At 37.3% G+C, this 12,097-nt stretch overlaps 1 protein-coding gene across 4 annotated transcripts in view; it reads left to right on the top strand.

Moving 5' to 3' along the window:
• Positions 1-12,097, top strand: part of ARHGEF38 (Rho guanine nucleotide exchange factor 38) — a 152,140-nt gene that overhangs the window by 109,548 nt on the left and 30,495 nt on the right. For 2 of the 4 annotated variants that reach the window (XM_074228763.1, XM_074228762.1), the window contains 2 exons: positions 5,708-5,812; positions 7,654-7,815. In XM_074228763.1, the coding sequence (XP_074084864.1) occupies positions 5,708-5,812; positions 7,654-7,815 (267 nt within the window). The remainder of the gene's footprint in view (positions 1-5,707; positions 5,813-7,653; positions 7,816-12,097) is intronic. The other 2 variants (XM_074228764.1, XM_074228765.1) reach the window with 2 other exon arrangements.

Below are 12,097 nucleotides of genomic sequence, written 5' to 3'. Positions count from 1 at the left end.
ATTCTTGTTTACAAGTAAACAAAATACCCCTCCTCCCCCCATGAATATAGATAGACTTGTTTGGGTGAAAAAAGTAAAGGGGAGAGAAAAAAATTAAAATAAAAAAATAATAATAGTAATAATTGTAGGTATGGCCAGGTGGCGCAATGGATGAAGCATCAGCCCTGGAGCCACGAGCACCTGAGTCCACATCCAGCCTCATATACCCAACAATCACCCAGCCGTGTGACATGCAAGCCACCCGTTCCCCACTGCCCTGCAAAAACAAAACAAAAAAAAAAGACCCAAAATAAAATAAAATAGTAATAATAGTAGGGGTGGCTGGGTGGCAGACAGAGCATTGGCCCTTGAGCCAGGGGCACCTGGGTCCAAATCCGGCCCCAGATACCCAAAGATCACCCCGCTATGTGGCCCCAGGCAGGCCATCCAGCCCTACTTTCCCTGCACCCTCCCCCAAATAATCATAACAAAAAATGTGCTTGAGTCTTTGTTCCAACACCAACAACTCTGTCATGGGTGGATCTCATTCTTTATGATAAGTCCATCACAGAAGTTATTTCCATATTTTTCCACCATTGCCATTGCTGATCGCAACTCCCTCCTTTCTTATTTCTCCACTACCATGTACTATATTCTCTCTCTCCTTTCACTCTGACTCTGCTGTAGGGTCGCTGAGTGGCACAGCAGACAGATCCCTGGTCCTGGGGCCAAGAAGCCCTGAGCCCCCATACCACCCCTTAGGCCCAGAATCCACCTGGCCCTGTGGTCCTGGGCAGGCCTTCCATTCCCAGCCCCTTGCAAGAAGTAAGAAAGAAAATGTGTTATAGCTGACCATTGTCCCGCCATGGTCCATCCTCTCCTCCTTTATTCACATCCCCACCCCTTCCCCCTGCTCCCCTCTCCTTCTTATTCCAGATGTCTATACCCCATTGAGTATATTTGCTGTTTCCTCTCCTAGCCATCTCTGATGAGAGCAAAGTTTCCCTCATTCCCCCTTGCCTCCCCCCTTCCATATCATTGCAATAGCTCATTGTAATAAAAAAAATCTGATGTGAAATATCTTGGACTATTCCCCCCCTCTCCTTTTTCTTTCTCCTATTCCATTTCCCTTTTTTTCTACTGACTCCATTTTTACACCATATTTTATCTTCCAATTCAGCTTTCTCCTGTGCTTCAACTATGAAAGCTCTCTCTACCTACTCTATTAACTGAGAAGGTTCATATGAGCATTATCAATGTCATTTTTCTATGCAGGAAACATGCAGTTCATCCTCATTAAGTCCCTCATATTTCCCCCCTCTCCTCCAATCTCCATGCTTCACCTGAGTCCTGTATCTGAAGATCAAACCTTCTGTTCAGCTCTGGCCATTCCAAAAGGAACCTTTGAAATTCCCCTGGTTCATTGAAAGTCCATCTTTTTCCCTGGAAGAGGACATTCAGCCTTGCTGGGTAGTTCATTCTTGGCTGCATTCTAAGCTCTCTTGCCTTCCGGTATATTGTATTCCAAGCCCTATGAGCTTCCAATGTAGTTGCTGCTAAGTCCTGTGTGATCCTGACTGCAGCTCCACGATATTTGAACTGTGTCCTTCTGGCTGCTTGTCATATTTTCTCTTTGACTTGGGAGTTCTGGAACTTGGCTATAATATTCCTAGGGGTTGGTTTTTTGGGATCTCTTTCTCTGGGGGATTGGTGGATTCTCTCCATTTCTATTTTGCCCTCTGCTTCTTGAATATCAGGGCAATTTTTCTGTAGTAATTCTTTGAAAATGATGTCAAGGCTCTTTTCCTGATCATGAGTTTCAGGTATTCCATTAATTTTTAAATTATCTTTCCTAAGTCTGTTTTCCATATCAGTTGTTTTTTCAATGAGATATTTCACATTTTCTTCTAATTTTTCATTTTTTTGGTTTTGAAGTATTGATTCCTGATTTCTGTTAAATTCATCAATCTCCCTGAATTCTATTCTTTGTCTGAAGGATTTGTTCTCCTCAGAGAGTTTTCTTATCTCTTTTTCCATCTGGCCAAAATTGCTTTTTAAAGCATTCTTCTCCTCAATAACTTTTTGAACTGTTTTATCCATTTGACCTAAGCTGGTTTTTAGCATGCTATTTTCTTCAGCATTTTTTTGGATTTCCTTGACTAAGCTGCTGACTTCATTTTCATGTTTTTCCTGCATCTCTCTCCCTTCTTTTCCCAGTTTTTCTTCTAACTCCCTCATTTGATTTTCAAAGTCTGTTTTGAGCTCTGTCATAGCCTGAGCCCAGTTTCTGTTTTTCTTGGAGTCCTTAGATGTAGGAGCTTGTGCTTCCTCATCTTCAGACTGAGTATTTTGGTCCTTCTTGGGCTCATTTGCAAAATATTTCTCAATAGTCTTCTTTTTGTTTCTCTGCTTGCTCATTTTCTCAGCCTGGGCCTGGTTTGGGGTGTTTCTTGAGCTTTTGGGACACTCCCACAAGGGTCTCAGTGTGTGCGGCTCTGTCCTCCCTCCTGGTCTGTGAATGACCATAAGCGCCCCCCTCTGCCAAGGGGCTGATGTGGGGGGGGGGCTGCTCTTCTATGGGGGGGCCTAGACTGTGGTCAGGATCTGAATGTGGTCAGAGCCCCAGAGTCCTGTTTCAGGGGCAGAGGACAGAGCTAGGCAGTCTCTCTTCACTCCCCTCCCTCAGCTCAATGGGCTCATGCCCTGGGGGCTCCTGCTTATGGGCTCCGCCTGCTTCTGTTTCCTGGATCAGGGCTGGGAAAGAGGATGCTGCTTGCTGTGTGCCCTGAGGGCTGGGTTCCATGTGCTCACTCTGGCAGAGGTCCCCCGCTGTTCCCCCACTTTGTGCCCGGTGCTCCTCGGGGTGCAGCTCAGGAGACTCCCCCGCTGCTGTGAGCTGAGACCCCCAGCACCCTGGGGCTGCCTCTGGTACTGTACCACATAATGCACAAGCTTATGGCCATTCATCCTCGATTTTTCAATGATGAAAAGCTTAAGAAAGGAAAGTAACCAGTTAAGTAGGCTTTCCAAAAGGCAAATCTTCATCAGACCTTGTCATTATTTTTATAAAATAGAAAATAAGATCATCAAAGCTTCCTAGGGAATTACAGGGAAGATCTACTTCTAAATAAGGATGATTTCTTTTTCTATTTCATATAACTGGTTCACAAGATCATAAGCTCATAGATTCAGAGCTGCAAAGGACCTCAGAGGCCACTTAATTCACCACCCTCATTTTACAAATGAGGAAACTGAGACCCATGAAAATTAAGCAATTTGCCCAAGGTCCCAAGAGAAGCAGAATTTGAATACAAACTTTCTGATTCCAGAGCCAGTTGATATCTCCAACAAAGATAATCTTCAACCTCTTTTTACCATCCCCCTTCTGCATCTCCAAGAGTATCAAAACCAAAATTGAACACTAAAATTGAGTATTCATTTTAAGTACCTACTATGTGCTGACAGAATATTAAGAGCTAGACATACAAAGACAATGCCTTTCCTCAAGGAACTTTATATCCCACAATACTAGGTATTTAAGTATATGAAATTTACTTAAAATTTTATATGTATGTATTCTTTTGAATTATGTATTATATATTCTTTTGGCCTTTAGGATAATTGAGACAGCTTGGCAAACAGAGCATTTGTTGTGGAAATCGAACAACAAGATTTGAAGCAGGACTGCCCCATTCTATCTATATGAATCCTTGGCTAAGTTTCTTTCCCCTTCTAACTTTGATTTTCTCATCTATAAAAGGAATGAACTGGGCTAAATGTCCTCTCACATCCTTTCTAGTTCTAAATTCTAAACCTATGACTTTTCCTTCCTCAAATAAAATAAAGAGCTATCTACAGACATCTGCTTATAAGATTTTACTGCTACCCTGAAGTGGGCAAGACAATAGGGAAGGAGAAGAGACTCCAATCAACAGTTCTCACAAAAGGGCTGTTGATGGAAGCTGTCTCCTACAATGAGAACCTAGGCTTTATTTTACTTGTCTATGCCTTAATCCAGGATATGACAATGGTAGGATTAGAACTCAGTCCTTCCTGTATCTTAGGCTAGCCCTTTTTCCTATGCAGCCACACGTTAAGAAGGATCATCCTCAGAGTCAAAAAGTCTCCCCTCTGACGTAGATGTACATGTGGGAATAAGTTGTTACTCTTCTTAAAGTTGCAGGTTAAAGATAAATTGTTGCTCTTTATTAGTTTAGGATGTTTTTCACACCTGGAAGATTCCTCCACACCACTGAAAATACAAGTTCAACTCCTGACTTATTCCATCTCCCTCTCCCCTCAAAAAACCCTTTGTATTTTGTAGGTACCCAAGAAACACATCTCTTTATTCATAATCATCATAATAACAGATGATTGGCACTAAAAAAATAATTAAACTTGATGACTTTTAATGTCTTCTAGTTCTAAACCTATGTTCCTACATAGTCCCAGGATCCACAGTATCAATGTATAAACTATCCCCTTCAACTCAGATCACAACCCATTTATAACTTAAAATGTCTTTGTGAACTGTTCTGGTCAAAAATCTCATCATTTCAAAGTCAGTCCAGTCCCTTCAGACTTAGAGTGGTTCTGAAACAATATTAATGATAAAAAGCTGCATGTTAAGGTTTGTAAAACATTTGACAACTTTCTCACTTTATCCTCACAATAAACCTGAAAGGTAGATACTATCATTATCTCCATTTTCCAGATGATTAAACTCAGATAGACAATGATTAAGTGAATTACCCAAGGTAATGTAACTACTAAGTGAGGCTGGATTTGAATACTGGTCTTTCTGACTACAGGTCCAGTGCTGTTCCCATGACAGACTACCAGCATAGTTCACTGCTGTGCTCACAGAAGCAGTTATGTTCTCAGTAGGCAAACAATCCTGGATTTGTAATCAGTAGACCTACAAGTAAATGCAGTTGCTCTTAGGCATATCTAACACATGGTAATAAAACATCTGAACCTATAATATATCACCAGGTATCACAGTATAAGGTTGTGCCAACAACCAAATTCACTTTCCTTATTTGATACACCAGTTCTGCAACATGAGCTCCTAAAGGAATTAATGAATAGTTCTATAAGTACAATCTGAGGGATGATGCAGAAATAACCATTGCATGCTCTACTAGAAAACAGTGACACATCAAGTAATCCTAACCCATAGTAACCATTGAAAAACTTTTGAGCAGGGTAGGCTAAACTATTAGCCAGTTCTGGATAATGACAAAAGGAAACAGGCAAATTGAAAAATAGCATGTGGCTGTTTAATGATATCTATCATAGTTTGGTGACAATGATAAAAATGTCTCCAGACACTTAGAGCTGTGACTCTGGTAGGGTGACTGTAACTTTGCCAGAGGATATGAAAGTCCATTTGCAGGGGTGGTATAGCCTACTCTTTTTGGTCCTTTTCAGTCTTCTGTGCCCACACATAGCAATCTTCTGCAAACCATACTGCATCTCATTCCTTTTTCACCACAATCCCTGTCACTATAACCCCTTACCCCACCCTAATACTGAATGTTTACTGTCATAATAGTGTCCACTCAGGGTAAACAATCTTCTTTGACCTTTCTCACTTTTGTTCAACTCAATTTACCCCAAGAATCTGCATTCCTAGGTATGGCTGTATCCATACTACTTCACATCATCATCAGGAAATATGTTTTTATGTCAGAAAAAAAGTAAAAGTAATGAAAATGTATTTTAGGTGAAAGACAGTACCTTTAACAGAGAAGAAAAGTTGTTTAGACACTTAGAAAAAACTGTGAGGAATTGTGTGAAGAATATTTCATTCTGCCTTCAACACATCCAGGTGGGTACTTTGAAGTTATTTTTGATGTTTCTGATAGTGTGTTTCCCATTTGGTTGCCATCATGTGAGAGTATTGACTATATGGTCACCTCTGTGATACCACTGACCATATGAGATCTAAGGAACAAGCTAATTAGATGATTTTCAGCTGTTGATCTTTAAAAAACTGTCTTTTTTTATTAGAGTGGATACTCTAAAGGAAACTGAAAATCCCAGATGTCATTGAGAATAATTAGGAGTATACATAGAAAATTCATATAATTTCAAGGATATCTATCAGTAAAAGGTTGATTTTTTAAAAAAAAATTACATATGGCTTTATATATATGTATACACATACCTTCAATCAATTCTCAACTTTCACAGTGTTAATGTTCCTAGAAAATGGCACAAAACTCATAAACACAAATGTTGCTACACTGAACCTATGGAAAATAGGGATTTAGGTTATTGCAACCACCAAAATTATATTTTTTTGCAACAGATTGCTGAAAATACATTTTTGCATACTTTTTTTATAACAAAGCATTAATTCTGATAATATAGTAACCATAAAAAATTCACAGAATGCAATATACAAAATAAAATTGGTAGCATACAAAACATATTTGTCCTTGATAATAATTCCTTAAAATTTTATACCTTTTATTATAACATCTCAATAAAAACAAAATATAATTGATTTCAAACAATAGTCACTTTTTTGTAACACAGGACAAATATAGTACCATAAATACTGAATAGTAAATAAAATTCTTAAAAATGAAAACTTTTTTAACCTGAATCCTACCAGCCACTGTATCAGATGGCAGTGTGAGGTTATTGATAATTCTTTGCCACCTTCTGAAAATCAAAACTAGGGTTTTAATTGCTGCTCTCAGAAGATGCTGAGACTGAGAAGGTATCAATAGCACCTCTTATTTCCTGTCTAGAGATCATGAAGTATATATGAACTTGAAATATTCAGTCAGCCATTTCTGTTTCATGTGTGATTTGAGAATCCTTAGGAGTCTCCCAACCAATAGTGACTATAACTGACTTTGTACCCTTGGGTTTTGGGGCCAAAGAATTTGTCTATGCTTTGAGGGAATTATTACAAAACAAAATTTGATGCCAAAAAAGGAAATGAGGAAAACAATGAATATATATTACAAAAACACTGGGACTTTTCACAGTAAGGTGAACAAAACCAGTGAAGTGCTTAGTAGAAACCCTTGTACACATCAGCCCTCTTATTTTATTCTCTAGTGTACATAGCCACCAAATGTGCCTGGTTGCCCATGCAAAAGTAACAATGAGGTTCCTAATAAAATCACTTGAATGTCTGAAGTCACAAAAGTTAAATGCACAAATATTGAAGACTGACTGTGTATGTGTATGTGTATACACACATATGAATTCATAACATTTATGTTCCAGGGACTAGGCTAAATACTTTACAATTATTATCCCATTAAATCCTCACAATAGACTTGAGAATTTCTCTCTTATATGCCTCTGGAGAAGAGTCAAAGAAAACTAAAGATTCCTAGATGAAGAGGGAATTCCTTCCAGGCACTGAGGATGGCTGTTCCAAAACTAATATGGAATTGTGATAAGGAAAAATGAATGAGAAAATATTGGATGGAAGAAAGACAGTGAGAGGGGACAGGAAGTTAAGAAAATATAGAAATGAGAGCTATAAAGACATTTGACATGTGGAATATAGATAGGAGACAATTTGACTCTCAGCAGCGATGGAGGCATTTTGCTTGGGTTACAAAGAAATCTGCCTTTGTGAAACGTAAAATGATAATGACAGGAGGCTTAACACATTGCCGACTTTTCTTCTTTGTGTTTTAGGATGCTATGCCCCTAGCTGCCCAGACTGTGACAGATCTGCATGTTATTTCATATGACACAGATGCTAAGGGCAGTGACTATTCAGCTACCCTGAACAAGAGTCCGAACCCCTGTGAAGACTTTGTAAGTTCTTCAAACCCATGGATAAATGAAAGCTACAGTGTAAGGTTAAAAGAGTATATTTTTTTATTATTAAAGCATGAACTTTTCAACTGTAATTCACATTAAAGGTGTAGATAAGGGAAGATATAGATACAGACTCAGTTTAATCATCAAAGCTTTGTCTTTCCCCTACAATCATTATTTATTTGTATCTTAATAGTAATTTTTCCAACTACATGTAGAAATAGTTTTCAGCATTCATATTTGTAAAAATTTTCTCCCTCCTTCCTTTCTCTCCCCCTCCCCAAGACAGTAAAAAGTTTAATATGGGTTATATATGCAAAATCAAATCATCAATGTTTTAAAAGTGGATTAGTTAGGGATTTGTTTGTTTGTTTGACTAAATTGTGAATTCAAGAAACACCCAGACTGTGTTCTTGGCAGAGGGTTCCTAACAAGTCAAAATTTGACTTTTTCTATATCTATCAAGGGTTTGTTACAAAGTAGTCATTTTTAAATTTTATTTTTAAATTTTTTTACCACAGTTACAATCAAAAAACAAGTTACAAAAAATACATCAAAATCCTGAGTTCTAAATTCTCTCCCTTCCTCTCACCCCATTGCCCCATTGAGAAAGTAAGTTACTTGGTGTGTAGCCATGAAACACATTACTACAAAAGTCATGTAAAGATAAACATAACTCTCCCCCCACCAAAAAAGGGAAATCTCATGAAAAATAAAGTGAGGGGGGGGAAAGTGTGCATAAGTCTGTATTCAGCTATTTCTTTGAGATGGATAGCATTCTTTATCATAAGCCCTTCAGAGAAATTACTTCAATATTTTTTCCCAGAGTTGCTATTGCTAGCTGTATTCCCTCCACCTCCATTTACTCTATTCTCTCTCTCCTTATAAACTGACCCTCCTCAAAAGTATTTGAGTACCCACTCCCATGATCTTCTCTCTCTTCTGTCATCTACTACCCGCCTCTGCTGCCCCTGTCCCCTTTTTCCATTCCTTTCCTCTCCTATTTTGTTCTACAGTAAGACAGATTTCTCTACCCAACTGAGTGTGTATGTTATTTCCTCTCTGAGTCACTTCTGATGAGAGTGAAGGCTCATTCACTCTCCCCACCACCTCCCCCTTCTTCCACTCCACTGTAAAAGCTTTTTCTCATCTCTTAAATGTGAAATAATCTACTCCATTCTCCTCCTCTTTTCCTTTCTCCCAGTATAATCCTTTCTCACCTGTTAACTCCACCTTTTTAATACATCTTCAAATTCAACTTGCTCCTGTGCCCTGACTATATATGCTTCTAACTGCCCTAATAAATGAGAAGGTTCATATGAGTTATCAGTATTGTTTTCTTATGCAGAAATACAAGTAGTTCAATATCATTATCTTGCTCATAACTGACCTTTTCTATCTGTCCTCTCTATGCTACATCTGAGTACTGCACTTGAAGGTCTAACTCTCTGTTCAGCTCTAGTCATTTCATCAGGAAAGTTTGCAGTTCCCTATTTCATTGAATGTTCATCTTTTCCCCTGAAAGAGGATGTTCAGTTTTGCTGAGTAGTTGATTCTCAGTTGTATTCCAAGCTATTTTTCTTTCTGGAATATCATATCCTAAACCCTATGAACCCTTAATGTAGACACTGCTAAATCTTGTGTTACACTGACTGTAGCATCTCGATATTGAATTGTATCTTTCTGGCTATTTGTGATATTTTCTCCTTGACTTGAATTTTTCCTATAATATTCCTGGTAATTTTCATTTTTGGCGAATTCTTCCAATTTCTATTTTACTCTCAACTTCTAGGACATCAGGGAAGGAAGTCTAGACTTTGTTTTTGGTCATGACTGTAAGGTCCAATGATCCTTAAATTATCTCTCCTGGATCTGTTTTCCAGTTCAGTTGTTTTTCCAATGAGATATTTCACATTTTCTTCTAGTTTTTCATTATTTTCATTTTATTTTATTGTTTCTTAATTTATCACAAAGCCATAAGCATCCCTTAGCTCCATTCTTCATTTGAAGGAATGATTTTCTTCAGAGAGCCTTTGTATCTCCTTTTCCATCTGGCCAATTCTGCTTTTTAAGGCATTCTTCTCCTCATTGGTATTTTGGACTGCTTTTTCCATTCGATCCAACTGGTTTTAAGATGCTATTTTTCTTTTTTTTTAAGAAAGATTTTATTTATTTTGAGTTTTACAATTTTCCCCCCATTCTTGCTTCCCTTTCACCACCACCCCATAGAAGGCATTCTGTTAGTCTTTACATTGTTTCTATGGTATACATTTATTTCAGTTAAGTGAGATGAGAGAGAAATCATATCCTTAAGGAATAAAAATAAAGTATGAGATATCAAAATTACATAATAATATAATGGATTTTTTTTCTAATTTGAAGGTAATAGTCTTTGGTCTTTGTTCAAACTCCACAATTCTTTCACTGGATACAGATGGTATTCTCCATTGCAGATAGCCCAAAATTGTCTCTGGTTGTTGCACTGATGGAATGAGCAAGTCCATCAAGGCTGATCATCACCCCTATGTTGCTGTTAGGGTGTACAATATTTTTCCGGGTCTGCTAATATTGCTCAGCATCAGTTTATGCAAATCCTTCCAGGCTTCCCTGAATTCCCATCCCTCCTGGTTTCTAATAGAACAGTAGTATTCCATCATATATATATATATATATATATATATATATATATATATATATATATATATATATTTATATATATATATTTATATATCCCACAGTTTGTTAAGCCATTCCCCAATTGAAGGAAATTCATTTAATTTCCAATTCTTTGCCACCACAAACAGGGCTGTTATGAATATTTTGGTACAATTGATGTTTTTACCCTTGTTCATCATCTCTTCAGGGTTTAGACCCAGTAGTGGTATTGTTGGATCAAAGCGTATGCATACTTTTGTTGCCCTTTGGGCTAATACCAAATGGCCCTCCAGAAAGGTTGGATGAGTTCACAGCTCCACCAACAATGTATTAGTGTCCCAGATTTCTCACATCCCTTCCATCATTGATCATTGTCCTTTCTGGTCATATTGGCCAATCTGAGAGGTATGAGATGGTACCTCAGAGATGCTTTAATTTGTATTTCTCTAATAAGTAATGATTTGGAGCAATTTTTCATATGACTATGGATTTCTTTGATTTCCTCAGTTGTAAATTACCTTTGCATATCCTTTGACCATTTGTCAATTGGAGGATGGGTTGGGTTTTGTTTTTTAAATTTGACTCAGTTCTCTGTATATTTTAGAAATGAGTCCTTTTTCAGAGTCATTAGTTGTAAAGATTGTTTCCGAATTTACTAAATTTCTTTTGATCTTCATTTCAGTGGTTTTGTCTGTGCAAAAGATTTTTAATTTAATTTAATCAAAATTATCTAGTTTGTTTTTAATGATATTATCCATCTCTCCCTTGGTCATAAACTACTTCCCTTTCCATAGATCTGACAGGTAAACTACTCCTTGATCTTCCAGTTTGCTTATAACATTTTTTATGTCTAAATTGTGCAGCCATTTTAATCTTATCTTGGTATAGGGTGTGAGGTGTTGGTCTAATCTAAGTTTCTTCCGTACTACCTTCCAATTTTCCCAGTAGTTTTTATCAAAGAGAGAGTTTTTATCCCAATAGCTGTATTCTTTGGGTTTATCAAACAGCAGATTACTATAATCATTTCAGACTATTGCACCTAGTCTATTCCACTGATCCACCACTCCATTTCTTAGCTAATACCAGACAATTGCTTTATAATATAAAAATAGATCTGGTAAGGCTAAGCCACCTTCTTTTGCACTTTTTTTCATCGAATCCCTGGAAATTCTTGACTTTTTATTTCTCTATATAAATTTACTTACAACTTTTTCTAACTCATTAAAGTAGAGTTTTGGAATTTTGACTGGTAGGGCGCTTAACAAGTAGTTTAGTTTTGGTAGAATTTTCATTTTTATTATATTGGCTTGACCTATCCATAAGCAGTTGATGTTTGCCCAGTTATTTAAATCTGATTTTAATTGTGTGAGAAGAGTTTTGTAATTGTTTTCAAAAAGGTTTTGAGACTGCCTTGGTGGGTAGACTCCCAGGTATTTTATATTTTCTGAAGTTACTTTGAATGGAATTTCTCTTTCTAGCACTTTCTGCTGTATCTTGCTAGATATATATATATATATATATATATATATATATATATATATATATATATATAGAGAGAGAGAGAGAGAGAGAGAGAGAGAGAGAGAGAGATTTAAGAGGGTTCATTTTTTATCCTGCTACTTTGATAAAGTTAGTAGTAATTTCTAGCAATTTTTTAGAAGAC

The sequence above is a fragment of the Macrotis lagotis genome, chromosome 3 (genome assembly GCF_037893015.1).
Source record: "Macrotis lagotis isolate mMagLag1 chromosome 3, bilby.v1.9.chrom.fasta, whole genome shotgun sequence".
Classification (NCBI taxonomy): Eukaryota; Metazoa; Chordata; class Mammalia; order Peramelemorphia; family Peramelidae; genus Macrotis; species Macrotis lagotis.
Note: the sequence above shows the minus strand (reverse complement) of the source record. Positions and strands in the feature narration are given on the sequence as shown.